This window comes from Mustela nivalis (genome assembly GCF_964662115.1).
Source record: "Mustela nivalis genome assembly, chromosome: 4".
NCBI lineage: Eukaryota > Metazoa > Chordata > Mammalia > Carnivora > Mustelidae > Mustela > Mustela nivalis.
In genome coordinates, this window is record NC_139023.1 from 10,901,449 (window position 1) to 10,927,615 (window position 26,167).

The window sequence follows — 26,167 nt, forward strand, 5'->3', positions numbered from 1 at the left end:
TGTTAAACTAAATATACAGATAATTTGCAGTGAAACACAGATTTCACATTAAGTGGGATTGAAAACAGGTTTACTCCAGATTGGGTTAAGTTTGCACCAAATTCAAGAAAATACTTGCAGTCTTGCAAGCTTTTCAGATTCTTGAATTGCAGATAAAAGAAAGGTTGTTGGAACACCCAGTCAGTTGTGACCATGCTACCATTTTCACCCTTCTTTGCCAGAAATTTTACAACTCCTTCAATTTGGGAATTCCTTTTCTTCTGTGGGAATGCTGGTATAACTAAAGCAGGATCTTGGGGCACCTGTGTGGCTCAGTGGGTTAAGCCTCTGCCTTAGGCTCAGGTCATGGTCTCAGGGTCCTGGGATCTAGCCCTGAATCGGGCTCTCTGCTCAGCAGGGAGCCTGCTTCCCTTCCTCTCTGCCTGCCTCCCTGCCCTGCCTGTTTGTGATCTCTGTCTGTCAAATAAATAAATAAAATCTTAAAAAAAAAAAAAAAAAAAAGACAGGATCTTGACATATAGGTTAAGAAAACTCTAAAGCAACTCAGAAAATGAGAACAAAGGGTGGGGGGGGGAGTCCCTGAACGTTGATAAGTAGTGATTACAGCCCATGCATTTGTATACAGCAATCTAACAACTTCTGTAAAATGGTATTTATTGACTTAATAAGCTTGGTTATAAATTACTCCTTGCAACCGTCATTATTGCTGAGAAACATACGAATGCAGAAGCCATCATAAAAGCAAGAGCGGGGAGTCAGGGTACTTCTAGCAAGTCTGAAGTGCAACAGCATAACTTGCTAGAAGGACATGAACAGGGAGCCATGGATCCCATACAGCTCCTTATCAAAGGAAAATATATTATGCTGCATGCTAGGTCATCAAGAAAATGTGACACTGTACTCAATAGGCTACTTAACACAGGAGTTTAACATTTATTAAACATGGTTACTTAAAGGAATATTTAGAACTTGATACCAAAATGCATCATTCCAAATAGTATTATATAGTGAAGAATTAACTATTTAAATTTAGTACAGTAGAGGCAAGTGAACTTAATTATGAAAATATAGTTAATTTTTACATGGGTGTTTATTTCTTTATACACAATGGATGCTTTGTAGATACTATACGTGCAAAATAACAAGGTATTTTCATTAAAGTTACAGGCACAAATCTTATCAGTTTGGACTAGTATTTCTTCCACTCCTATCTTTTCTATAAATATCAATTAGTGACACTGGGCAACTGTGGTGACTTGATGGTCCAAACACAAAATGCCTCTAAACATAAATATCTCTAAATAATGACTCTGAGAATACTCTAACACACACAATTCCTTCTGGAATTTAGGTATCAGGGCAAAATGAAGATCCTCCAAAACTGTTTATTAATATTCCTTATTGGTCTATAACGAAAATAAAATAATAGGTAAAAGCTTGATAGAAAGGCCAACATTATGTTGCTAACCATTCTCATGGCAGCAGAATATTTAAAGAAAACAAACAAAAGCACTAGCTTCAAGGTCAAGCCTATTTGGGTTTTTATATCTTGGTCCTCATCAGTGACTTATACAATTCCTGGGTTTCAGTTTTCTAGTATGTAAGTCAATGAGATAGAAAGCTCTGGGGTTGTTGTGAACCTTATTAAAAATAAGGCCTAACGGACACCTGGGTGGCTGAGGTGGTTAAGTGACCAGCTCTTGGTTTCACTCAAGTCATGATCTCACAGGTTGTGGGATGCAGCTCCACGTCAGGCTCCAAGTTCAGCAGGGAGTCTGCTTCAAGATTCTCTCTGCCTGTCTTCCAACTCACATGCACATATTTGTGTGCTCTTCTCTCTCTAAAATAAATAAATCTTTAAAATAATGCCTAACAAATCTCATATGTCCAACATATTCCATACTTTCAATATTTCTCTAGTAATGTGTGTAATGTGGGAACATCTACAGTAAATAATCAGTAATGCCAAGTCAGGATTCATGGCCAAACATAACTATTTATTAATTTTTTAAATAAACATTCAGTTTCTTCCTTTAAAAAAAAAAAACCCTAGAATTTAAATATTTCCCATCCCATCACATACAAGTCTATATACGTTATTTACATCTCTCAAACATATTACAGATTTTCTGACATTCAGTATCCCCTTTTAAAATAAAATGATGGAGCAATTAAACTTTGATGATTAATAACTAGAATTTGAGTAATCTTGGCACAGTTTTCAATATAGTGTTCATGTTGCATTTCATATTTTAGACCATTTTTCCCCATCCAGCTACTTAAAATAGAGAAAAACTGTGTATCTCCATGAGAGCAGGATGCCTGTCTTTTGTATTCTCTGCAATATTTACACAGTGTGAATGCTGCCACTGTGTTTCCATTTTTTGGTACTGGCAATATTCAGCTTTTGTCCTCAGAAATGATCTCTACTCAACTTTTAAGTCTTGTCATGTTTACTGTATTCTCTCTCAACTAGATTTCATGACAGTTCCTTCATAATTTTCAGTAATAATGTATAGGAAAATTTCAAACAGAACAAACGTTAAGTGTTCTCCACAGGATTAGGGTCCTTATCACCTTAGTTATGCATGTACAAAAATAACAAATACAATCTAGTGGCTGTAAAAAACTATTTCCCCTAAAAATAATTATTTCTGTAGAACAATTTAAGGAGAAACATGTTCTTAACATGAAAATGTGCTAATCTATTTTACAATTTGCACAAGTATTTCAGAACAAAATAAAAATGAAAACATGTGCAAAACACCAACATAAGAATTTAATAACACAGAAGAAAAATTAAATATTAACAAAAATTTTATATCACTAATAATCTCTGGTTCAGTGACATAATTTAAATGAAGCTGTCAACCAAAAACAACCCAAAAATACTTACATAAGTTGCACCTTCCTACACTTCTGCCAATGTACTGACAGAAAGTACTTCACAATCAGTAACAAGGAGGACCTGAACAATAAACCTATCTGTCTTGTTTTCTTAGTGCAACGGGGGGTCAGGAGGTGGTAAGTCAATAGCTTAAGGAAAAGGAGATGACAAACAGAGTGAAAAAAGGCCAGTGATTTCAGTAGCTTTGAGAATTATAATCTAAAATTTTCTATTGCACAGCATTACATGCCCCAAAAGAATTTGCATCATACTTGAAAAACTGAGATTATTCAGTATTTTAATCTGTATTTTCTCTCTTTTGTCAAAATTTAAGTACCAGTCCAGCTATAAATGGAAGACATGGAACACAGTATCATACCTTTAAAATAAATTATTCTCTATGACTAACTCATTAGGAACATCTTAAAAATTCAAATTGTTTTCAGAATTGTTGTATCTTAAAATTAAACTTTTCCATGAAATCTTGACATATCTTTACCTATAAATATTAATTTCATACAACATTAAACCAATACAAAAAAAAGAGTAATTCCTATGGATGAATGTTAATATTATGACAAAACTCCAATATTTAAGTTATTTTAGGAGTGGTTCTTCAAGTGCTGACCCAGCATACTATTTGTAAAAATTGGGTCTATTCTTTAGTATTGCAGATTAAGTTGCAAAATCAGTTTTCTCCTTGGTATACAGTCACATTTTCAAATTACAAAGTACAAATTACAAGTCCCACATCTTTTAAAAAGACACTGAAAATTTTAAAGTTATAAATGATATATGAAATGATTATACAATTTTAAATATTTTATCTGTGATATGCAGGCATAAAACTCAGCATAATTATTATATAAAATTTATTTCAATTTCTTTGTACAATGATCTGCAGTCTTTAAATTCTTACTGTTCATTTGAGTGAAAATATGTTTTAAAAGTAAAGGCTGTTTTTACTTTAAGCTACTTCTATCTTAAATATTGGATCCATTTTTTTCTTACTATCCCTTCAACCAAAAATATCCTACAGTAGTTGAGATAAAATACAAAAGCTATCAGGGAAAGAAATAAAATTAGAAAACAAGAGATAGACTTTGATTTTTTAATTATATTTAGCTGTAAGGTAATTAAACTAAATTTTTAAAAATTAAATAAAACCTATACATCCAAATGATACTGTCTACTTCAAAGTAGTGACATCAGGCACTACTCCTTTATTAAATGATGCTACCAATGCTTCAAAACATTTTCTTCTACAAATTCAGAACCTGTGGTAGTCTTTTGAACTTCCCTAATAGTTTAGTTCTAAAAAGACAGCAAAGTAAAGTTAGTTTGGTGACTGAGATAGGTCACATCAAGCTGCCAAAAGTTTTCAGTGCAACTAAAATGATGAATTTTCTTGCATAGTCATAAACCAATTCTCAGGTATCACTAAGTGTTCTAAAAACATGAAACCTTCAAAACATGGCTGGAAAGAATAGTGCTCCCCCAGGAACCACTCTGAAGATCAACTCTCATTAGGATATTTAAGGTATGACATACTTATTTTAAAAGAAAGTCCTACAACTTAATAACTGTATCTCACATATTTTACCATTTCAGTGGTTATCAAAACCTCTCTCAGAGAGGGTGTACACAAGGTATAAAACAAATGTCATTTTGCTATTTTCCCGTAAGCAAGGAAAATGCTAATACATAAAACGGAGTTTGGTGATTACATGTAAAATATAAGTATCCACATCATCTGTATTTCCTGAAGATAAGAGATTGTAGTGTTCTATCGTTCCTGATAACCAGGCAGTAACTCAGTCTGAGATCTATTATACACTAAACCTGTCTTCTCCCACCCAATACATTTTATGCTGACCCTTTAGAATTTGCAAATGACAAAAGTAGAAAGAGCAATCTAAAATCTTTCAATTTAAAGTAAACTGACCACCAAAGCCTCTACCAGCTAAACTAACACATGCTACTGTTTTAATGCAGTCTAATGTCATGGTTTTTATGGGAAATAAAATAATCAAGTCAGCAAATGAAATCCAGCAGCACCATCTACTGCTTAGTGAAAGATTTTCACTCTTTGTTATTAATTTCTCTCCACCACCATCACTCCATCATTTAAAATCATTCCTAAAACTTGCTTCATTTCAACATTTACCAAAGCATTGTGACAATAATTCTCCGTTAACTTACTATTTTATATTTGAAGCTTTAATTAAGTGGTTGAGAAAACCAACTTTTGCTTTATATCTCTGTATAAAGAACAAGGGGGAAAACCATTATCTTGCTTATTTATAAATTAAGTTAAGAGATCTGGAAAGAATCTAAGACACATCCATAAGCAAACTCTGCTGTAAAACCAAGATTTAATCCTTATTCTGTAAGGGGCATCTAAATGCTCATGGGAACTAATCAAAGCAACGTTCTGTTCAATCAGTTATTTCTCACATGCTCCGGTGAGTGTTCCTTACCTACAGTCATGTAATACCATGTACAATTCCAGGCCTCTCCCTGGGAGAACTTCTCTACTTTGTTACCATATATACACTTACACATCTCCTTACTTCCTAATAATACCTCTGTTGAAAGGAATACTCAGAAGCAGGCACCTGAGATTCTGACACAGTGACAACTCCTATCTACATACAGTAGAAATAGGGCCTACTACTAAACATTAATTTACAGAAACATTTTTCCATTTTTACAGTGAACTAGTGTGTAAGGCTTAAAAAGAGCAAGAACAATTTTTCACTATTCTCTACACATGGCTATTGCAACCCCTCTGTTACTGGGTTGATATAAAGTCAAATGCAGTATGGAAGACTACTTGAAAAATCATGTGCTTTGTTTTCATAAATAAACAGGACCCAAAATTATTTGACACTAAAGTTTATTTTTGAATCAACCATAGTGGCTGATACTACCTATCTGGGTAATAAAAGATTTGTTTTAAGGAAGTCAGCTTGTTCTCACTGCAATCTGTGAAGAAACATTACCAATAAGTGTCCAATATATTTGCCTCTGCCAGGATTTCCTGTTACTTCTACTATTGGTACTTGGAGAATGATTGTTAGAAATGAAATGGAGAAAAAGGCAGTTCCTAATTATCATAATTGCAATGGCATTAAATTGTATCACTGCTCTCCTTGTTAATGGCAAAAACAAAGTGATTTCATTTTAGATTCTTTCCTACTGACCATTTTTAGTATATATAATTTCAGAACAAGATTTCTATTCTACAAGGAAAAAGGTATGTATTTCAAACTGAGGGAAGACTATAGAGAGGTAACTGAAGGAATGAAATTTACTAGAAATTACAAAATTAAAACTGGAAGCCTGAAAAACATACTTTTTGAGAATAAAACTGAAGTAAAAAATGCTAAAATTATTTTTAAAACTAAGTTTCTGAACTTTTTACTCATGGGAAGAATTCACTAGAAAGTCATAACAAATAAAATGTAAAAGTTAATACTACCAAATTAGCACTTTCATTGTTTGATATCACTGCAAAAAAAAAGATTTCCTTTCACAGTGGAAAAATCAGAAGTCAGAATGCTTCACATTGGGCCTATCATAAGCAAAGAAGATACTATATCATTTTAAAATGACAGGCGAACACCAGCTCCATTCACTGAATGGAAATGCTGGAGGGTGATCAATTCCTCCAAACGGTCCTTAAATTTCGTGATTAATGTCTACACCTAAAATTAATAATTTATTTTTAACTTCTCATGGAAGTTGATTCGTAAAAGGAAGTCTCTAAGACTTTGTTTACAAGAAATTGATTAAAATCTTCATGCCACTCTATTCAAGGATTTTAAGACAAGACCTTTTGAACTTGACTCAGCATACTTACCCCATCTATAGCTCCCCATACAAATGAACTCTCCCAACCAAGCACACACTCCTATCCATCCCCTCCTCTTCAAAACAGAAGGGAATTCTGTAGACTTATGGCTCATTTGGCAATTGCTAAGAAAACCTCACAGTTCAGCATCACCTCTGAAGATGGCAAACCTAATAATAACCTGAAATTTTACACCTACAGTGCAGTTAACACGTGGAAAGAAGCTAAAATACAATAGGTATTACACTTCAACATCCTCAAGTTTTAATATCACAGATACCAACAGATGGAAAAAGACCTGCTTGTAGAACTTTAAACATTTGTTGAACAGAATTACCACCAATATCAACAAATAATACTACTTTTTTATGTTCTACATGCACAGCTTTACAAATTGTGTTTCTTCAATGTAGTAAAAGCTGGAGATCACCAATTTAGGTAAACTATGGCTTTTATCACAGATGTTTTAAAACATGCATCAGTAAGTGCCCTGGGTAGTATTCCTAATATTTCAAGCCCTGTTCAGTTCTATGTCTGTGCTTTGCACCTCAGAAGTGAGCCTGCCAAGGCACTTAAAAACTTAAGTCTCTTGGGGACTTCAAAAACTGGCCACAATTTACACAACACAGAACCCCATCCATCAGCAATCTAATCAAGTAAGCATTTTCTTTCAACACACAGTATTATCAAAAAGTCTGCAAGTAATCAAACCAAGTAAAAAAACAAAAACCGTATGCCAGCCACTAAGACAAAATTTACCCCTATCAAATATATAGAGAATGGTTCTTGGCTTCCTCTAGCAACAGAGTATGGTTTCATTTATTCAGAATAAAGAAAATCAAACCCAAACAAGCCCCCCAAACCTAGGACAAAAATGACTGAGATAAAAATAAAACACCACAAAATCCATATACACTCAACACACTTCATCTGAGTAACAACTTGCACAGCTCTTCATCCTTTTATCTGTCCTTTGAGGTGAGTTTTTCAATCAGTTCTTGGAGTGGTGCAAGTTCTCTTCTATCGATAAGGTTGAATTCCTACACATGTCAAAGACAGGAAAAAATAGTGAAGATATATTATTTACATCTCATTCCAAAGCAGATTTCTATTAACACTTTTTGGAAATTAGCTTTCAAGATCAATAAAAGTCTAATCTTTAAAAAAAAAAAAAGTTTTTCTCTTCCCTAGCTATGTTCTCCGTAAACAAATCATTTAAGCACTTCGGATATTATGTTGTACATGTCTATAATAACCTTTGAGTAAATCCCCCTACCTCATAAAATTACTGTGGGAACTAAATGTGATCCTGTGTGCTAACCACTTCATGTAATCCCTGGCATAAAGTGATAACTCAGTAAGTGGGAATGCTTTTTTTGTTTGTTTGTTTTAAGATTTACTTATCCATTTGACAGAGAGAAACACAGCAAGAGAGGGAACACAAGCAGGGGGAGTGGTGGAGGAGAAGGAGGCCTCCCATGGAGCAGGGAGCCCCATATGGGGGCTTGATCCCAGGTCCCTGGGATCAGGACCTTAGCTGAAGGCAGACGCCCAACTACGCTTAACGATTGCGCCACCCAGGCTCCCTGTGAGTGTTGCTTCTTGTTAAAAGGGAATACCCTGAGTGTCATTCAAATATAGTTAACCTGGTGGGGAACCAAAAAATCTAGCATCTCAGGCAATTTCAGGATTTTAAGAAGAGTAAAAAGAGTTAACAGACCACATACCCTCATAAACTGCTGCCATCTGACTACCCCCTAGATCTAGAGGTACACATATCAGAGATATGACCTTCCCTTGAAAGAATGGGCCCAAGGATAAGGTCCATACAGGCACTGGAACTAAAAATGGGACCATGTGGAAAGGAAATTCTGAAGTGTCAGGTACCTTAGCACAAACCAGTGGAATCTAGCAGATAAGTTCTTTGCCCTGTGGGGAGTACAGCTAGAGAAGGGTAAAAATAGGATTCTCTAAATAGTATGGCCCAGGGCAGAGGCCCCTCTTGCTCAGTCAAGAAGTGACTGTGTAACTAATGGACTTACCTTTAAGATGGTCACAGTGTCTTGAGATATAAAAAGGCTCGGATGTGGTAAATGCTTTATTTATCAATAAATACTAGCAAATACTACTATTTGCTAAGAGCTGAGAGATAACATTGTACTTTCAGATAAGATCAAACAGGGGTGCCTGGATGGTTCAGTTGGGTGGGCATCTGACTTCAGCTCAGGTTGTGATCTCAGGGTTCTGGGATCAAGCCCTGTGACGTGACGGAATCTACACTCCGTAGGGAGTCTGCCTCTGCTCTCCCTCTCCCACTACTCATGCTCTGTCCCTCTTTCAAATAAATAAATAAAAGTCCTAAAAAAAATATGATAAGATCATACAGTAAGATAAAACTAACCCGCTGGTGGAAGAATATCCTCTACATCACTAAAACCTGAACACTGGCAATCATGTTCTGCCTAAGCCAAAGCACAGAAGACAACTTTGAGATAACATTTTCTTTGTTTCTATGGGTGTCTACAAATGGTATTCCATGGTAAAGTAACTGCTCAGAGCAATAGTTTTGGCAAGTTAAGATCTCCTAAAATGTGTTTATACAGGTGAAATTAAGATACAAAATGTGTGGGGCACCTGGGTGGCTCAGTGGGTTGGAGCCTCTGCCTTTGGCTCCGGTCATGATCTCAGGGTCCCGGGATCGAGTCCCGCATCAGGTTCTCTGCTCAGCAGGGAGCCTGCTTCCCTCTCTCTCTCTCTCTGCCTGCCTCTCTGTCTACTTGTGATCTCTGTCAAATAAATAAATAAAGTCTTTAAAAAAAAAAAAAGATACAAAATGTGTGTGTTCAGTATAAGAGGTTAAGTATGCAGGGAAAAATAGACCCATTTTTCTTTAGTGGAGAGAGGGTGAGGAGAGGGCATTTATAAGCATATGCCCATAGATATGTAAAAAAAAGATACACCGATTCAAGACTTGGACTTCTGCCTATATCATCGACCCTCTCAATTTCCACCAAAAAAGAGCTGGTCAGCTTAACCATTTCCCACCTCTTTTTCACTCCTTCCTAATTATTATACAGCAGGATGCAATCACCCAACTTCTCCTAGTCTACACCTCTGAGAACTAAAGGGAAAAGGAGGAGGAGGTGAACCAGAGCCAGAAAAAATGACTAAGGGACCTCTGGAATAGCAACTCTGTGGATATAATGAGTAGTACCTAACTTAAAAGCTACTCAGAATATGTTTTCAGAAAGGAGAAAAAAAAAAGGTATTATACGCAAAGTCCACTTCCAGGATAGAATATGACTTTTAAAAAATCTAGGGTAGGCAGAAATTGAGGGTTCAGATGATTAGAAGGAATGCTAATATGCTAAAGGTATCAAGTTCATCTATAGACCTTCTAAACTAGTCAGGTTCCTAACTCAGTCCTCATATGGCCTGTTAAATGAAGCAAAGACCCCTCAGATCTATTTTATGAGACTTGCATGCCACCAACTTGGAGATGAATGGAATTCAGAAACAAAAGGCCTTATCATCATGGTATGGATAAAAGACAAGAGAGAGAATGCAAATTTTATCCTAACCATATGGATGCAGGATCCACCTCAGAACTCTGCAGATAACTGGCTTTACTGAGAAAAAAAGACCTCCTAATTCAACTTACCTGGACAAAAAATATAAAGTGCTTGAAAGATGTATTGAGATGCGCTTCCTCCTGAAGCTGGATTACAGGGTCAAAATGCTGATGATAAATGTGAGCATAAACCCTAAAGAGGCGTTTGAGTATAGTTTTTGCCACAGACATGAAATTCTTCGGAAACGGGACACCTAATAAATAGATAAACAACACCCTCTATTAACAAGAAACAAGAACAAAGCAATATGAGTTTGTCAACAAATGGCAACATAAATTAATAAGACAAAGCTGAAAAGAAGTACTTGTAAATCACTAATAATATCCATTGCAGGGGCACCTGGGTGGCTCAGTGGGTTAAGCCTCTGCCTTCGGCTCAGGTTATGATCTCAGGGTCCTGGGATCGAGTCCTGCATCGGGCTCTCTGCTCAGCAGGGAGCCTGCTTCCTCCTCTCTCTCTGCCTGCCTACTTGTGATCTCCCTCTCTGTGTCAAATAAATAAATAAAATCTTTTAAAAAAAAATATCCACTGTACTTTTCAGAAGGTTTCAACACATCATGAATGAAAATAAACTTTAAAACTTCTATGGAATAAGAACCTAGACATAAGCAAGCCCCTTAAGCCTCTTATTCACCTACAACTTTACTGAAATGAAATAAATTTATACCTAAGGTGGTGGTGAATCTAAAACTCACACTCATATCCTCAGATTTCTCAACATCAAGTCTCAATACAAATCTCTGCTGAACACAGTGGATTAACCCTGTTCAGTTCTGCGTACAATGCTAGCAATATATTTCTTTTATATTTTCTCTATGGAAATTATTTCATTACACTTCCAGCTCTACATTTATTCTGAAATTAGCTACGGTCCCTCTTAACGAGGCTCACTGTTTTACAAATAAGAGCACTTTTACAGCACTAAACAAATACAAGACTAGAAAAAAAAAATTCCATGTCCTTTGTTAAACTGGCTAAATGACTCAAATTGGTAAAACACAAGCCAAGTACTAATACTTCTGGATTTGGTGTTATCACATTGCCTACCACTCATTTAAAAAATATTATAGGTCACCGGGCACCTGGCTCCTTGATGCAACTCCTAATCTTGGTCAGGGTTATAGTTCAAAGTCCCCTGTCAGGTGTAGAGATGACTTATAAAAAAAAGTCTTAAATACATTCGTGTGTGTGTGTGTGTGTGTGTGTGTGTGTGTGTGTGTGTGTTTAGATCACAAAGAAACAGAAGACAAACCAAAATGAAGGAACACTATATAAATTAGTATCCTTATACTCTTCGAAAAGATCAATGTCACGAAGGACCAAAAAAGACACGTACTACATACTAAAGTACACGTACTACATACTAAAGAAAGCTACAGAAACATGACAAGTAAATGAAAACAAATGTCAAAGATTTTGTTTTACTATAAAGGATATTACTGAGAACATTTGAAAAATCTGAAGATCTGTAAATTAAACAACAGTATTCTATCATTGTTAAATTCCTGATTTTGATAGTTACACTGATTTTCTAAGAAAATGTATATTGAAGCACATTTTGATAAAGGGGCATCATTCATATAACTTACTTTCAAACAGTTCAGGAAAAAGAAAACATGATGTTGGGGGAGGAGAAAGACGACAAGTGTGGTAAAACATTAGCCACTAAAAAGTCTGGAAGAAGAAAAAAATTCTGGAAGAAGGATATACAGGGATTCTTTGCACAACTCCTGCAAATTTTCTAAAAGGCTGAAATTCAGTCAAAATAGAAATTTATAAAATATATTATGGGAGATAAAAGATAAGGTGATAGCACTTAACCAAAATGATTATGATGTATGTAAGTGATGCAGTCCTAAAAAACAGATCTTTTATTACAAAGGCTCCAAAGCCTTTAAAACATTCAATAAATGTGTTTAAAAACAATCCATAACAGTAACTATTTATATTGCTGACTCCTCCACCACACCCTTCTTCCAAACTCTAAAAGCATAAAATACAGTCAAAAAGTTGTCTGATAGAAGAACAAATTCTTTTTTTTTTCCCAGAAAACATAACGTTTTTTAGAAAAACAAGAAGTTTGAGAGGGTAAAATCATATGAATTACCTAGATGTGAACAATTTCCACTTGAAAGAAAATATAGCTTCCTTAAAAGCAAATATAAAAAAAGCCAAAGTCACTCAGTAGATAACAAGCCCCCCTCTCAATCCTGCTGCCTTCTCAGCTCGCTTGATTCCACAGTCTTTAAGATTCACACTGTACTCATGAATTCTAACTCCCTCTCTGCCACAAACACACTGTAAAACTGGGTATAAGTCCTATAAACTCCTTCCCTAAACAAGACATGGATATGACTGTGGCAGATGACACTCCCTGCCTACCTAGCATTCAGTCTTTTTTCTCTGTAAACAGGGCAAATTTTGTTACTAACCAAGATACACTAATCTTCTTGTTGTTTAAGATTACAGAGAGCTTTCACTTAATGTTCATGATAAACCTGGTGTGAAAAAGATAAGACACTTTTATTTATTTATTTGTTTGTTTGTTTATTTTTTAACTTATCTGACGGAGAGAGCAAGACAGCACAGCAGGGGTAGCAACAGAGGAAGAGGAAAAAGTAGGCTCCCTGCTCAGCAGAATCCTGGGATGATGACATCCAGGATCATGACCTGAGCTGAAGGCAGACACCTAAGGCACCCCAAAACGATACTTCTGAATGTATAAGATTATAAATATTTTGATAGATATGGTAGTCTAGTATGGTTCCTGGAATAGAAAGCCCATAAGCTCTAAAAAACACATGAAATTAGATAAATCACAATGGATTCCAATTATACAAAACAATTATACCAATTTTTGATGGAAATAATGTCTCATCATCCAACTGGTCCTGAACCCAAGTCATCAGGTAATCAATATACTTTGGCGCAGAGCACTTAATAGGCTTCTTTATGTTTGTTCCATCTGCCCAATGATACTCATATCTGTATTGGAAAAATAACAGACAGAGATTATTAGTATATACCTATACAAAATGTATATATTTTGTGTTATATATGTACATTTATTATGAATGTACATACACAGGACAGGTTTTAAACAATCTGCTCCTCTAAACATATTTTGCACTTGGCATTTAAATTTAGAGCCTTTAAACTGTAACTAAACTATTTTACATTTATCATGATCCAAACTAAGCAGATCCCATCAAACTCATTTTTTGTAAACCTTTCTTTATATACAGCATTTATATTTTAGAATCATAATAGTAGAAAACTTAACTAAGTTTCCACTTCTCTGATAAACACCTTTAATCTTTATGGTTGTTTTTATCTTCTTTGAAAAACATTTCTCTTATGCAATACAATTCTTTTAATTTGGGGCTTCAAATTTTGAGTTAAGGATAGAGAATGACATGGAAGTTCCAGGGTAACATGCAACAAGAACAGAATGAGTCAATATCTAACTAAGTACATTTGGTTGAGGAGCTAAATATGCCTTTAAAGAAAAATGGCAACCCAAATAAAGACGCCTATAGGACCTGGGTATTAACAGAACTATTCTTTGGTATAATCAATATTGAATGTGCACCTATCACGTGATATAAAATACTGTTCTGGACCAAGGGATACTAAAATAAAAGACACTTTCCATACTGTCAAGGAAAATAGACTAGTAGAGGAGATAGTCTTGTAAATGAGTAGGTAGAAACAGTCTGGCAAGAATGATAACAGAGTTATACACACGCCCACACCCACTCATAACCACAACCTGATTTTTAAGACAAGGAATAAGCACACAGCTGAAACTCCAAAGCATAAAAATCTCTAAATTGAACCATCATTTTGTATTTTAGTTTCCAAAAGATTACTTCTACCACTTAGCTTCTCTCTTTGAAGCCAATTTGTTTTTGTTCCAGTTTGAACTGACAAAATGATAGGTCAGTGTGTCTAATGAAGAAGGTGAAAGAAATACAATGGAAAAATATTATAGAGTATTTTAAATGATGAAAATGATCTTGAGATGGGTTAAATAACAAAGCTTTCCATTTAATCACAGCTACTTACATCTGAACAATAAACCTCAACACGATACACCTGAACAAACATTCTAACAGCACACCTTACTGCCAACCCTGGGCAACAGAGATGACTCTCAAGTTCACTTTGAAGGTCTCCAAGAGGAGATTCCCCAACATTTGGCATTCTATTCCACTGCTTCATCACTTTCATGGTCAAGAGATCCTTTCTGAACTGAAATTAAAGTTCTGAGGGGGACTCAGGCCTGTTCTTATTTGATCCTTGAGAGACAGAGACCATGAATGGTAGAACTTTTAGCCATAATTACTCTTCACTTAAAGACAGGTACTTATCCATATTTTCTCCCACATGTTAAGAAACCTGAAAATTTTTTCCCTTCCTCCCAAACGCATTTTTCATTGTTAGTGACCAGGGGTTACATATTCACTTTTAAATGCAAAAATCAAAAGCAGACACAGTTGACCTAAAAATCATTTTCAATTTTTTAAGCATACTAACTTTCAATATCCTAAAGCTTTTTGAAAAACAGAACTAGGGGTAAGGGGTTGGGTGAGCCTGGTGGTGGGTATTATGGAGGGCACGTATTGTATGAAGCACTGGGTATGGTGCATAAACAATGAATTTTGGAACACTGAAATAATAAAATAAAATAAATTCAAAAAAATAAAAATAAAACTATATACTGCTTATATTTCCTGACCCATTCTTCTTCTTTTGTCATGTTTATACTTAAGATGACTTCATCCTATAACTCTATTTTGCCCACACTGATTTTTTTATTTCACTTTTGTCAGACCATTCTCTTTGAACTGTATTTCTGTCATCATGATAAGTTCATACCAATCTTTAAAAAAGAAAAAGAAAATATTTTGCAAATTGCAATCTTGGTAATAATAAATAATAACTGACAAAATCCGGAGCCATCACTCAGTCACACTTTGCAAGGGGCCAGTACTAAGCTACTAACAAATGCCTCTCCTTGGTACAATGCCAAGCATCTTCTGCTAAAGATGGCAAAGCATGAGGACAACTGTATCTTCTCAGCACTAACAATGGACAAAGCTTAAGACTCTCAAAATTAAAAGGAAGGGCGGGAGGTTAAGGGGAGGGCAAAGCAGAAAGACGGGAAGGAGGAAGGGAAGGCAGGAAAAGGAGGGAAAGAAGGAAAGGAAGGTCGTTAGAAGGAAGGACAGATGACTGGAAGGAAGAAGAAAAGGAAGAATGTTTTTTGTTTTTATAATATCTTTATAGAGATCCTATGCCCGCTACTTTTGAAGAATTACATACGTTCTTCCTAATCAGCTATTTAGATAAGGTTTCTCTGAGAAAGCGATCACAGCAGTATTCTGCGTGGCAGTAATTCTCCCTAATTCACAGGTATTGGTATAATATCAGAAAACCTCACAGCGAATACTAGTCAATTTCAAGGGGGGAATGGCAAATTGAGGTAAAGAAACCTTGCACACACTAAGACGATGAAGTAATCAGGGTTAACATCACAGTGATGGGATGGTTGACAGTGTGTGCCCCTGATATTATTCACTGACCAAAAAATGAGCATTTCTATGGTGTCCTGCCAAGAATGCACAGTCTGAATGTGGTCATAAGGAAACATCAGACAGACAGTATAAGGAAGAGGTCCCCAAGATCACTACCAGGTTTGATGATTTGCTAAAAGAACTTAGAGAACTCAGCACATAGTTGTACTCAAAGCTATTGTTTACAACCGTAAAAGAACACAAACCAAAACCAGCAAAAAGAAAAAACAAATGGGGCGAAGCCAGAGGAAACCAAGAGTCTTTTCCCACTGGAGTCACAGGGACACATTTAAATTGCCCCAAGACTCAGTAATGATAGCACACGTTAAGTACTGTCTACCAGGCCAGCTCATCAGAGACTCGGTGTACAGGTTTTAGTTACTGGGGCATGATCAAGTAGACACCCTTTGGGTGGCACATATTACAATTCTAGATTCCCAGAAGGAAAGCACTGGCCATACTGTTTGTACAAAGAGTTTAGGCACAGTGACCCAGTCTTGAGTTAGGGAGGTAGGAACCCTTTTGAAATCCAAATTCCTGGGGCACCTGGTTAAGTGTCTGCCTTCCACTAGGGTCATGATCTCAGGGTCCTGGGATTGAGCCCCCCCCCCTCCCGCTTCAGGCTCCCTGCTCAAAGAGGAGCCTGCTTCTCCCTCTCTCACCACCACCTGCTTGTGCTCTCACTCGCTGTCAAATAAATAAAATCTTTTAAAAAAAAAAAAAAAAAAAGAAAAGAAAAGAAAAAGAAATCCAACTTCCCAGCTGGCTGTCCACAAAGATAGCAACTTTTAACAGGTCTTTCAAGAGGTAACAGGCCTGCTATGTTAACTCTTTTCCATGTAAAGGGCAATACCAGAAAAAGACTGAAAAATTATTCTAAATTATAGGTACGTAAAGAGAGAAATCAAATAAATGCAATATATATTCCTAGATAGGATCCTGAATCCTGGACCAGAAAGGGAAAACTGAGATACTGCTGAAGCAATTATTTAATGTGTATGTGTCCAAATCACAAGAAGTGATCTGGACAGTCTATATGCCGATTACATAGAAGAGTAACCTAGTTTTTGGAAAATACACAGTTGAATATGAGGGGGAAGAGGCATTAATGTCTACAACTTGCTCAAAAGGTTTAGAAAAAATTAACATTAATGAGTATACACACAGAGTAGGTGATGAAGCAAATGCACTAAGACATTAATAATTGAGGAATTTGCTGCCAAAGAAATATGGGAGCTCCTCATGCTCTTCTGGTAACTTTTCTGTACACCTAAAATTACTGGAAGTTTCAAAGTTTGAAATAGTCTTAAAATATGTTCTTTATTTAAAAAAATTACCTTAGGAAATATTAAAATCATATTCTTTTGAACATCTCTGATGATGGCAAACTGTCAGCCCTCTTTAAAAGTCCTGGATTCCAAGAAACACCTAAACTCATTTGGAATTAATTTGAAGGATAAGAAAAACAACTCCAAGTAGGTAATACTTGCTCAATATGTGAATCTGCTCAAAAAATAAAGTATGACTATGAACTAGTAACACTGAATCTCTTGGGTAGTCAATAATCTCACTATTTAAAAGTCACCAAAAATAGTCTACAATAAGTGATTAGCAATCTAAGGCCACAACTTAAAATGATAATACTCCCAAGCACTCGTAAGCCTGGGCAGTGCTGTTTTGCTTTATTTTTTAAGATTTTATTTATTTGACAGAGATCACAAGTGGGCAGAGAGGCAGGCAGAGAGATGGGGGGAAGCTGTCTCCCACAGAGCAGAGAGCCCAACATGGGGCTCGATCCCAGGACCCGAGATCACGACCTGAGCCGAAGGCAGAGGCTTAACCCACTGAGCCACCCAGGCACCCCTGTTTTGCTTTATTTTGATGTTTAGACCATTATATGATAAGGGTTTAGGGTATATGACTTTTTATATATGTATATGTAGGATATATGACTTTTTATAAAGTCAGCACTAAAAATTAAAACTTTTCTTAATGTCTTGTAAATATCAATTAATATAGCTTATAATAGTAAAATAATAATACAATGTACCAAGTAAGAGTGGAAGCACTAGAATCAAAGCCATTTAGATTTCAATTCTGGTTCTCCAGCTTCTAGATAATAGGACCTTGGACATGTTACTTAACCTCTCTCAGACTCAATTTCTTTTCTTATGTCATAGGCTTGCTTTATGAAGTAAAAGATGAAATGTATGAAAGTCCTAACATTTTAGATAGCACTAAATAAATGGCAGCAGTCATTATCAGCCATAGAAATAATAAAATCCAGTTTCAAAAATTTATTGATCCAAGCAAACATTTACCAAGTGCTAACTAGGTGGCAGGCACTGTTTTTGCACCAAAAGGATTTAAATGAAGAAGGAATCTAATAGGTTAAATAAGACATGTATAAATAGTGTAAGTATAATATAAAATAAAGAAATGTAATCACAAAGACAAAAAAGTTAAATAGATCAGGTCTAGTATGAAAAAAATCAAAAGATTTCATAAGAAGCATTTGATTTAGGCCTTGCAGATGGGTAAGAATTTTTGAAATATTACCAGATAATGACTGGAGGGGGATGGGAAGAGAAGAAAAATATCCAAAAGAATAATGGAATGAGCAAGTTTTCAGAGTGGAAGTAATGGAGGGAATAGTGAGGCACTGCCAGTAATCTACATAGTCTGGACAGACCAGAGGAGATTCATAAGCAAAGCGAGGAAAGGAGGAAAGCGGATTATACAGGGAGGGCCATGAAGCTCGGGCTTAGAAGTCTGGACTTAATACTTATCAGCCATTAGTGAACCACTGAAGGAGATGCTGAATAGAGAAATCATATGGTCAGAAACTTTCTTCTTATCTAAGAACGTTTAAGTAAAAATGAGAATTGATCATAAACCATGTCTTACTTTGGGCCAGCTGACATCACTGGACAACTTTCCTCTGTACAGAAATCTGTGATTGTTCCATAAAGCATATTAATCTGATTGAAGAAATCCACAGCTGCAAGGCAAGCATTAGTTATAAGAAAAGAATTAAATTTTAATTTTACTCAAGCAGAATCATATTATCAGTATTCTTTCCTCTAAAAAGAAGAGGCAAAAGCATACACAGAAATCACAATATTTGGCTACTCTGAAATTAGGGGCTTCTGTTTATTAAGCGACTCTCTTAAGAGGGTAAAAAAACAAGCACAGAATGGGAGAAATTCTCTGCAACACATATAGCCAACACAAATTTGGGGCGCCTGGGTGGCTCAGTCAGTTAAGCATCCAACTCTGGACTTCCGCCCTGGTCATGATCTCAGGGTCCTGGGATTGAGCCCTACGCAACTACTGTTGCTACCTGCAACAGTGTGGATGAATCTAGAGGGTATAAGGCTAAGTGAAATAAGGGAGTCAGAGAAAGACAAACACCGTATGGTTTCAGTCCAATATGGAATTTAAGAAACAAAACAAAGAAAAGAGACAAACCAAAAACCAGACTCTAAACTATAGAGAACAAGTGAGTGGTGGCCAGAGGGGAGGCAGTGGGAAGGGGGAGGAGAAGGGTGAAAGGCAAAGGGCATTCGGAGTACCCGGACCTGGATGAGCACCGAGTAACGTACAGAATCGGAGAAACACTATTGTACTTCTGAAACTAATGCAACACTGCGTATTAACTACACTGATTTGAAAATTTTTTATAAGTCTACCCCAAAATAAGAGTATCTCATAAACGTATTTTACTAACTTCACAAGATCATTATTGGTTTCCTTTTGGGGGGGAAAAAAAGGGCATAATGTAGACAAATAATTGAGAATGCTACTGAAAGAAGCAATTTAGCACAGCGGCTGAAGGGTAGTCTCCACTTGTCCTGGTGAGCACTGGGTGACTCGTGGACGTACTGAATCACTATATCACACACTTGAAACTAATACAACGCTGTATGTTAACTAACTGGAATTAAAATAAAAACGTAAAAAACAAAAAAGCGCAGTCTCTAAAATCCTAAAGCTCTATTTATTTGAGCCCAGGTTCTACCATTTGTATGACCTAGGCAAATTACTAATTTTCTGTCTCACCTTATCTATATTAAACTGAAATAATAATAGTACCTACATCACAAGACTGTCAAGATGAAATATAAATAATCCATGCAGAGCCAGACACAGAATTAGTGTTCCATAAATATTAACTGCTGTCATCATTATCATTTTTTTTCTACTGAAGATGGTAAATCTATTCTCTGTATTACATTGTAACAGGAGACAAAAATTTCATAAAACTCCATACTCACAATAAAATAACATAAAGGCTAAAGTGGCCTGAGGTTATCACTGTAACTGTGGCATTAGGTCGGTAACTAGATCCTTGAACAGACAACATGCCAGCACTCACCTACAATTAGTCTACTAACATAACTTAGAGTCCACTAGAAACAGACAGGCTACTTACTGTTCACTGCAACCCATTCATTTAGATCTTCGCCCTCAGGAAGCATGACAGCCATCCGGAGATTGCCACTGCCAAGCGTGGCTTCTGCGTGCTTTAAGAGTTCATACTGGTGAGAACCCTCCGGAATGTTCTTCTTTGGTTTAAAAGTTTTAGAGGAGCGGCTACCACTATGAATAGAAGAGAAAAAAAGAACCTCAATATTTAAGGCATGACTTTCAACAGAGTACACCGCGCTGTACTACTAAATTAACACTGAGGTGATCCTAAAGTCCACAAATAAAGAGCCCTAAATTGTACCTGCAACATTAAATCCCAGCAAAATAAGGTTGTAGCTACTATGTTTGATACCCAAAACTCCTACAAACTTTCTCTACATTCCCTACTACAACTTCCAAGGAGAAAGTGAATTTTTAGCTATAATTAATCCAGCTTTTCACCATAAATTAGTGATTTAGAATTATAGGTTGTAGTCTATAAAAACAAAGTATTTCTGTGATTGTTTTCAGTCATTTTATTCCTTTTCACCCCTATTATGTCTCTTGTTCTAGTAAAAATAATTTATTTCCTTCATTAAAGATAATAGTTTTACATCAATAAAACATAAAAATTCTAGAGTGAGAAAGAGAAGCTACATGTTCTACGTTCTGCCCAATTAGAGGAAGCAGCAGCAATCTTAATGCAGAATTCCACATATGCAGATAAGTAGCTAGACCTTAATATGGTTGTCTCGCTAAAATTTCTGAATTTGTGTGGATATATAGATGCATTTTTTTTCAATGGGTCAAGTAAAACTAGTCTTAGAGTTTAAGAGTTTTTAAGAGATGGATCCTTCTGTTAATGTTATCAAATTCTTATCAAACTGTATTATACTCCAGTCATCCCTTCTTAATACTTCCCTTTTCTTCTCTTCATATAAAAAGGAACAGTTAAGAAAGAATGAATTAGAGGAAGGTGGGTAAGTGGGAACCCTGTAAAGTTTAATATTACTAAATCCATACCACCAAAGTCTTCAGACTCGTGGAGCTTACGAATATGAAAAGGGAATTCCAAAAAGAACAACCACCATTATACTTCCCAAGCTCTCCGTAACTTTTCACTCACTACCCCCTTTCTCCCAAGCTTAACCGCATGATGTCTCCTGTCTTCCCCAAGATAAAGGGTAGTTCTCAATGTTGGTTACATAGTACAATCACCCGATATGCTTTCAAAAAATACTAAGGATCCTGAGATAAACTAAGAATCCACCAGTCAACCCAAATATTCAATTCAAATGCGTAGTATTTTGCATTTCTAAGGCAACAGCGTTCTTCACATGGGTCTTTCCCCAAGTGTTCAACTGGAGTAAACAGGGTCTTCAACTCTAACACTGGCCCCCTCTCTCTGCCAGTTATCTCTACCTAACAAAGTATCATTAAAAGCCCTGACCGGACATAACTCCTCTGCTTAAAACCACTCAGTGGTTTTCCCATTGCTCTCAGAGTAAACAGACATGTCAAAACGTCAGACACAGTACGTCCCTAGACCACCACTAGAGAGCAGAAACTCATCTTCAGTCTAATCCGGTAATGCACTAAACACCAAATTCTCTCCCAGCGTCTCTAAAATATAAAAACACAGAAAGGATCATTGTGGCTGCACCAAGCTTAAGACTTACTTCATTTTCCCACCCTTCTCACCCTTTGTTTATAAAAATTTCATTAATTTATGTGTGATTAATTACAAACGTAACTCCTAGGAGTAATCTGGTACATGTCTTCAGGCAGGGTGTAAATTAAGTACACTCCCTTTAATTCGCCACTCTTCAGACTAATACAGCAACTGAGGATGCGACAAATTGTTGAAAGTTACAGGGCCATCAGCTGTGCCTGCACTCTGAGAAGGGTCAGAGCCTCACCTGCCCCCTATGTACTGAATCACTCTACCACGAAATTTTAGGCTTCCAAATGCTTTTAGATTGGTGTCCTCTCCAGAACTGGTCTTCCACAAAGCTAAATAAACCTGCCTCATAAGACTTAATTCTTGAGTAGAAAGGAAAAAAAAACCCTGAGTTCGATTTTGTGAGGGCCAAGGTATGTAATCGCGAGCAAATACCCCAATTTTCCTGAGTCTATTCTTTCTTAAACAGTGAAAGCCTAATAAAAATAACGAAACATCAGCAGTATCTGTATCTTAAATCTGCTGCAAAACGAGAAAATATATGTGAAAAAGTTTTTAAAATTGTAAAATGCTGTGCAAATAAAATGTTAGGTTTTTTTTATTGTCTTCCTGTTGCTGAACCAGAATGACAGAGTAACAAAGGAAATGGTAGAGCAATACCCGAAGTTTTATTCAACCACGATTCCCATCCTCTTTTCCTAACACTGCAGCAAACATAACCTTAACTTTGGAAACAAATGCTTTTACACATCAAGTTTACAAAAGAAGTTTTAAAATTTTTGTTTTGTTTTTTGATGCTATTCCCATAACAAGTTTCAGGTGATCTAATGCTAATTGTGGGGCTAGACTAGAAATTAAGAAAACAAGGTTCTATTCCTCATTTTGCCATTTTCTTCTCACGTTACTTAAGAAACCACAAATTATCATCTGGGCTTCAACGTCTTTATTTCGTCTTTCGAAAGTCTGGAAAATAACTTTTTATAAAAGGGCATAATTTAAGAGATGAGATAATGTTTATAAAATGATTTTAGTTTCTAAAAACTAAAACTGTTTTTTTTTTAAGATTTTATTTATTTATTTGACAGACAGAGATCACAAGTAGGCAGAGAGGCAGGTGGGGGGCTGTGGGGGGAGCAGACTCCCTGCTGAGCAGAGAGCCCAAGGCTACGGGGCTGGATGCCAGGATCCTGGAATCATAACCTGAGCCGAAGGCAGAGGCTTTAACCCACTGAGCCACCCAGGCGCCCCCTAAAACTGTTTTTAAAACTGTTGACTCCTTTCTCTGTTCCTCTTTTCCATGCACACTCAAACTTCTGAAATGTTCTCAAGTCCTTTAGTTTTCTTTCTCTCTAACCTTTCTGCTTTATTCAGGCAGAATAACCTAACCATTTCCATACTCTATATTTTTTTAAATATTATTTTTAGAACCCACATTCAGCTTTTTCAACCTGAAACTTCCACCAGTATCCACCCTACCTCTGGAAGTTCAGTACTGCTTCCCATTTCTAGGTCAAAAAGACCAATGACAGAGTCCTCAAGTTCAAAAGCACAAATATGAAAGCATACATGCAAAAGTCCTTATCAATGAGTAAAGCTCTTATAAAAACAATGTATGGCCAAATGCATATATCTCACATGACATTTTAAGACATTTGATGCAAATATTCAAAAACATCTTCAATAACAGAAAGTACACTGCCTCCCACCCTCCTTAGAAGAGAACTGTGTATCAGAAGAATCTCAGAGGAATTATCTTGTATATCCTTCCAAAGAGTCTATGTCTAAACAAGGCCAAAAACACTTGGGCCTGTTTTTTGTTTTAACACAATCGTTGCATGCTATACATACTAAATAATGTTTTTCACTTAATATATCCAGGAGATGGTTGTATATTAAGATAGAAGTAGATCTAACTTCTTCTTTTTAAGATTCAATAGTACTTCCTTATATAAGTGTATAATACATTTTAATCAGTCACTTAATGATAAGCATTTAGGCTGTTCCAGTCGTTTGTTATTACAACACTGAAGTAAGTATCCTCCTGCACATGCATATATGAGGAATAAATCACTAAAAATAAAATTGCTGTGCTAAATTATATTCACATTTTTAGATCTTATATAAACCTATTTTTCCCCAAATAAGTTGTACCCTTTCACAGTCCCATTAACAATGTATGAAAATGCCTATGCACATTTTCAGTCTTAGAGGAAAACGATTCTACTTATTCTCGTACAGCTCCTAACACAGTATCATAACTTTATGAGAATTTGGGGCTTTCTATGTGAATGATACATTACACGTAAGGGAATGAATTTCCCTTTTTGATAATTCATGGCATTATCCTGAGGTCTTTTCTTTCCAAGTAAACAACAACGGGGTTGTTTGTCCTGGCCGGTTCTCTTAGTCACATCAGAAGGCCAATCATTTTCTAGAGCAAGACATGTTGGCTTGACAAATAACTGTGTCCTAAGGGAAAACCCTGAACCCACCTCCCTTATAATTAATTAGTCATCCAATTTGATTTACCTTTTTTAAGTTTCAAGAGCATTATTTATTTCGTCCTTGAGAACCTAAAGAATTGATTAGCTCCACAGTGATACCTAGGTTAATTCCCATAAACCATTTCCTACCATCTCAACAGTGTCACATACATTATTACCCTTAATTTTAATCCTTTATCGTCCAATCCAACTATGATACTTTCAAATTTGGATAGGAAAATCTTAAGACTAAAGGAAATGGGGCAAAGGGGAGATACATAGAGAACTTAAAACTGGGGCACTAAGATGGGTTAGAATAGATATCTGTGTATTTTGACACTGAAGAACATGTCAATTATCTTGAACGAGTTACTTAAGATTACCAAGCCTCAGCTTCCTCATCTATAAAACGGGAATAATAATACCTACCTCACTACTGAATCACTAATATTCATTTTCTTTGTTCCAACTCTAGGTACCAGCCTGTTACTCACATCAGCAGCTCCTTCCATAGGTCTAAGTCCAATACTAAAGATCAGGTACCTGATAAACACTTGTTAATGGATAGTTCCAATGAAATTCAGGCTAAGAACTCCTACATCAGGACAGTAATGATGGTAATTAATATTAACTAACATTTACTGCAGGCTTTGTGCTCAGAAGTATTTTACATGTAATATCTCATTTAATCCTTTTAACTCTATGATGTACAGACTATTATTTTATTTTATGGATAACAAAACTGAGGCTTAAAGAACTTACATAATTTGCTCAAGATTATAAGAGTGGTAGATAAAGGAGCCAGAATTTAAATCTAGGATTTAAATATTTAAAGCCCATTCTTTCACCCATAACCAAAGACTACATGATGCTTATTTACCTTTATCTTCCATTCAATTATTTCAAACAATTTTCTTCCTAAGTCACCAAAGTTTTAATCAAGCCACTTATGAAAAAGCACAAGACTAATTCATACTGAGGGAGTTATCAGACACATTTTTAAAACAATATTCCAACTACTTAATTCCATTTCTTCTCCTCATATCTCTTCTAATTTATATGAATATTTAGTACTACCATTAAGGAAAAAATAAAATCCCAACAGAGAGCAATTTCTCTCAAAAGGTTGACAAACATACTAATGCTTTCAGAAAGGCATATATGTACCAGCAAAAAGTGTTAGAAATTACCAAAATCAAGTAGTACATGTTCTAAAAATAATAAAGCTAAAGGCTATAGGCTAAAAGCTTTGAATATCGAAGAGACCATCTTCATTAAAGAAAGTTAGCAATCTAAACAAACATACCTACCTACATTTCTGTCTCACTCAAACATTCTTTTCTTTTTAAAAAAGATTGATTTTAGAGGGAGAGAGCGCACACACACAAGGGAAGGGGCGGAGGGAGAGAACCTCGAGCAGGCTCCCTGCGGCGCGCGGAGCCCGACGAGGGGCTGACCCCAGGACCCCTGATATCATGACCTGAGCCAAAACCAAGAGTGGGACATTCAACCGACTGAGCCACTGCGGCACCCCATGTCTAACATTCTTTTTAAGTCACTATTACCACAGAGTGGTACTACTGCAGCTATGGTTAATGTTAGGAAAGTAAAAAGTCCTTAACATTGTTAGAAACCCTGA

At 36.1% G+C, this 26,167-nt stretch overlaps 1 protein-coding gene across 3 annotated transcripts in view; it reads right to left on the reverse strand.

Moving 5' to 3' along the window:
- Positions 1 to 1,976: 1,976 nt before the first annotated feature.
- Positions 1,977 to 26,167, reverse strand: part of MOB1B (MOB kinase activator 1B) — a 54,662-nt gene continuing 30,471 nt past the window's right edge. For all 3 annotated transcript variants that reach the window (XM_082726326.1, XM_082726327.1, XM_082726325.1), the window contains exons 2-6: positions 20,390 to 20,556; positions 18,862 to 18,955; positions 13,227 to 13,360; positions 10,405 to 10,568; positions 1,977 to 7,783 (exon numbers count right to left, since the gene is read on the reverse strand). In XM_082726326.1, the coding sequence (XP_082582452.1) occupies positions 7,706 to 7,783; positions 10,405 to 10,568; positions 13,227 to 13,360; positions 18,862 to 18,955; positions 20,390 to 20,556 (637 nt within the window). In that variant the 3' untranslated portion in view covers positions 1,977 to 7,705. The remainder of the gene's footprint in view (positions 7,784 to 10,404; positions 10,569 to 13,226; positions 13,361 to 18,861; positions 18,956 to 20,389; positions 20,557 to 26,167) is intronic.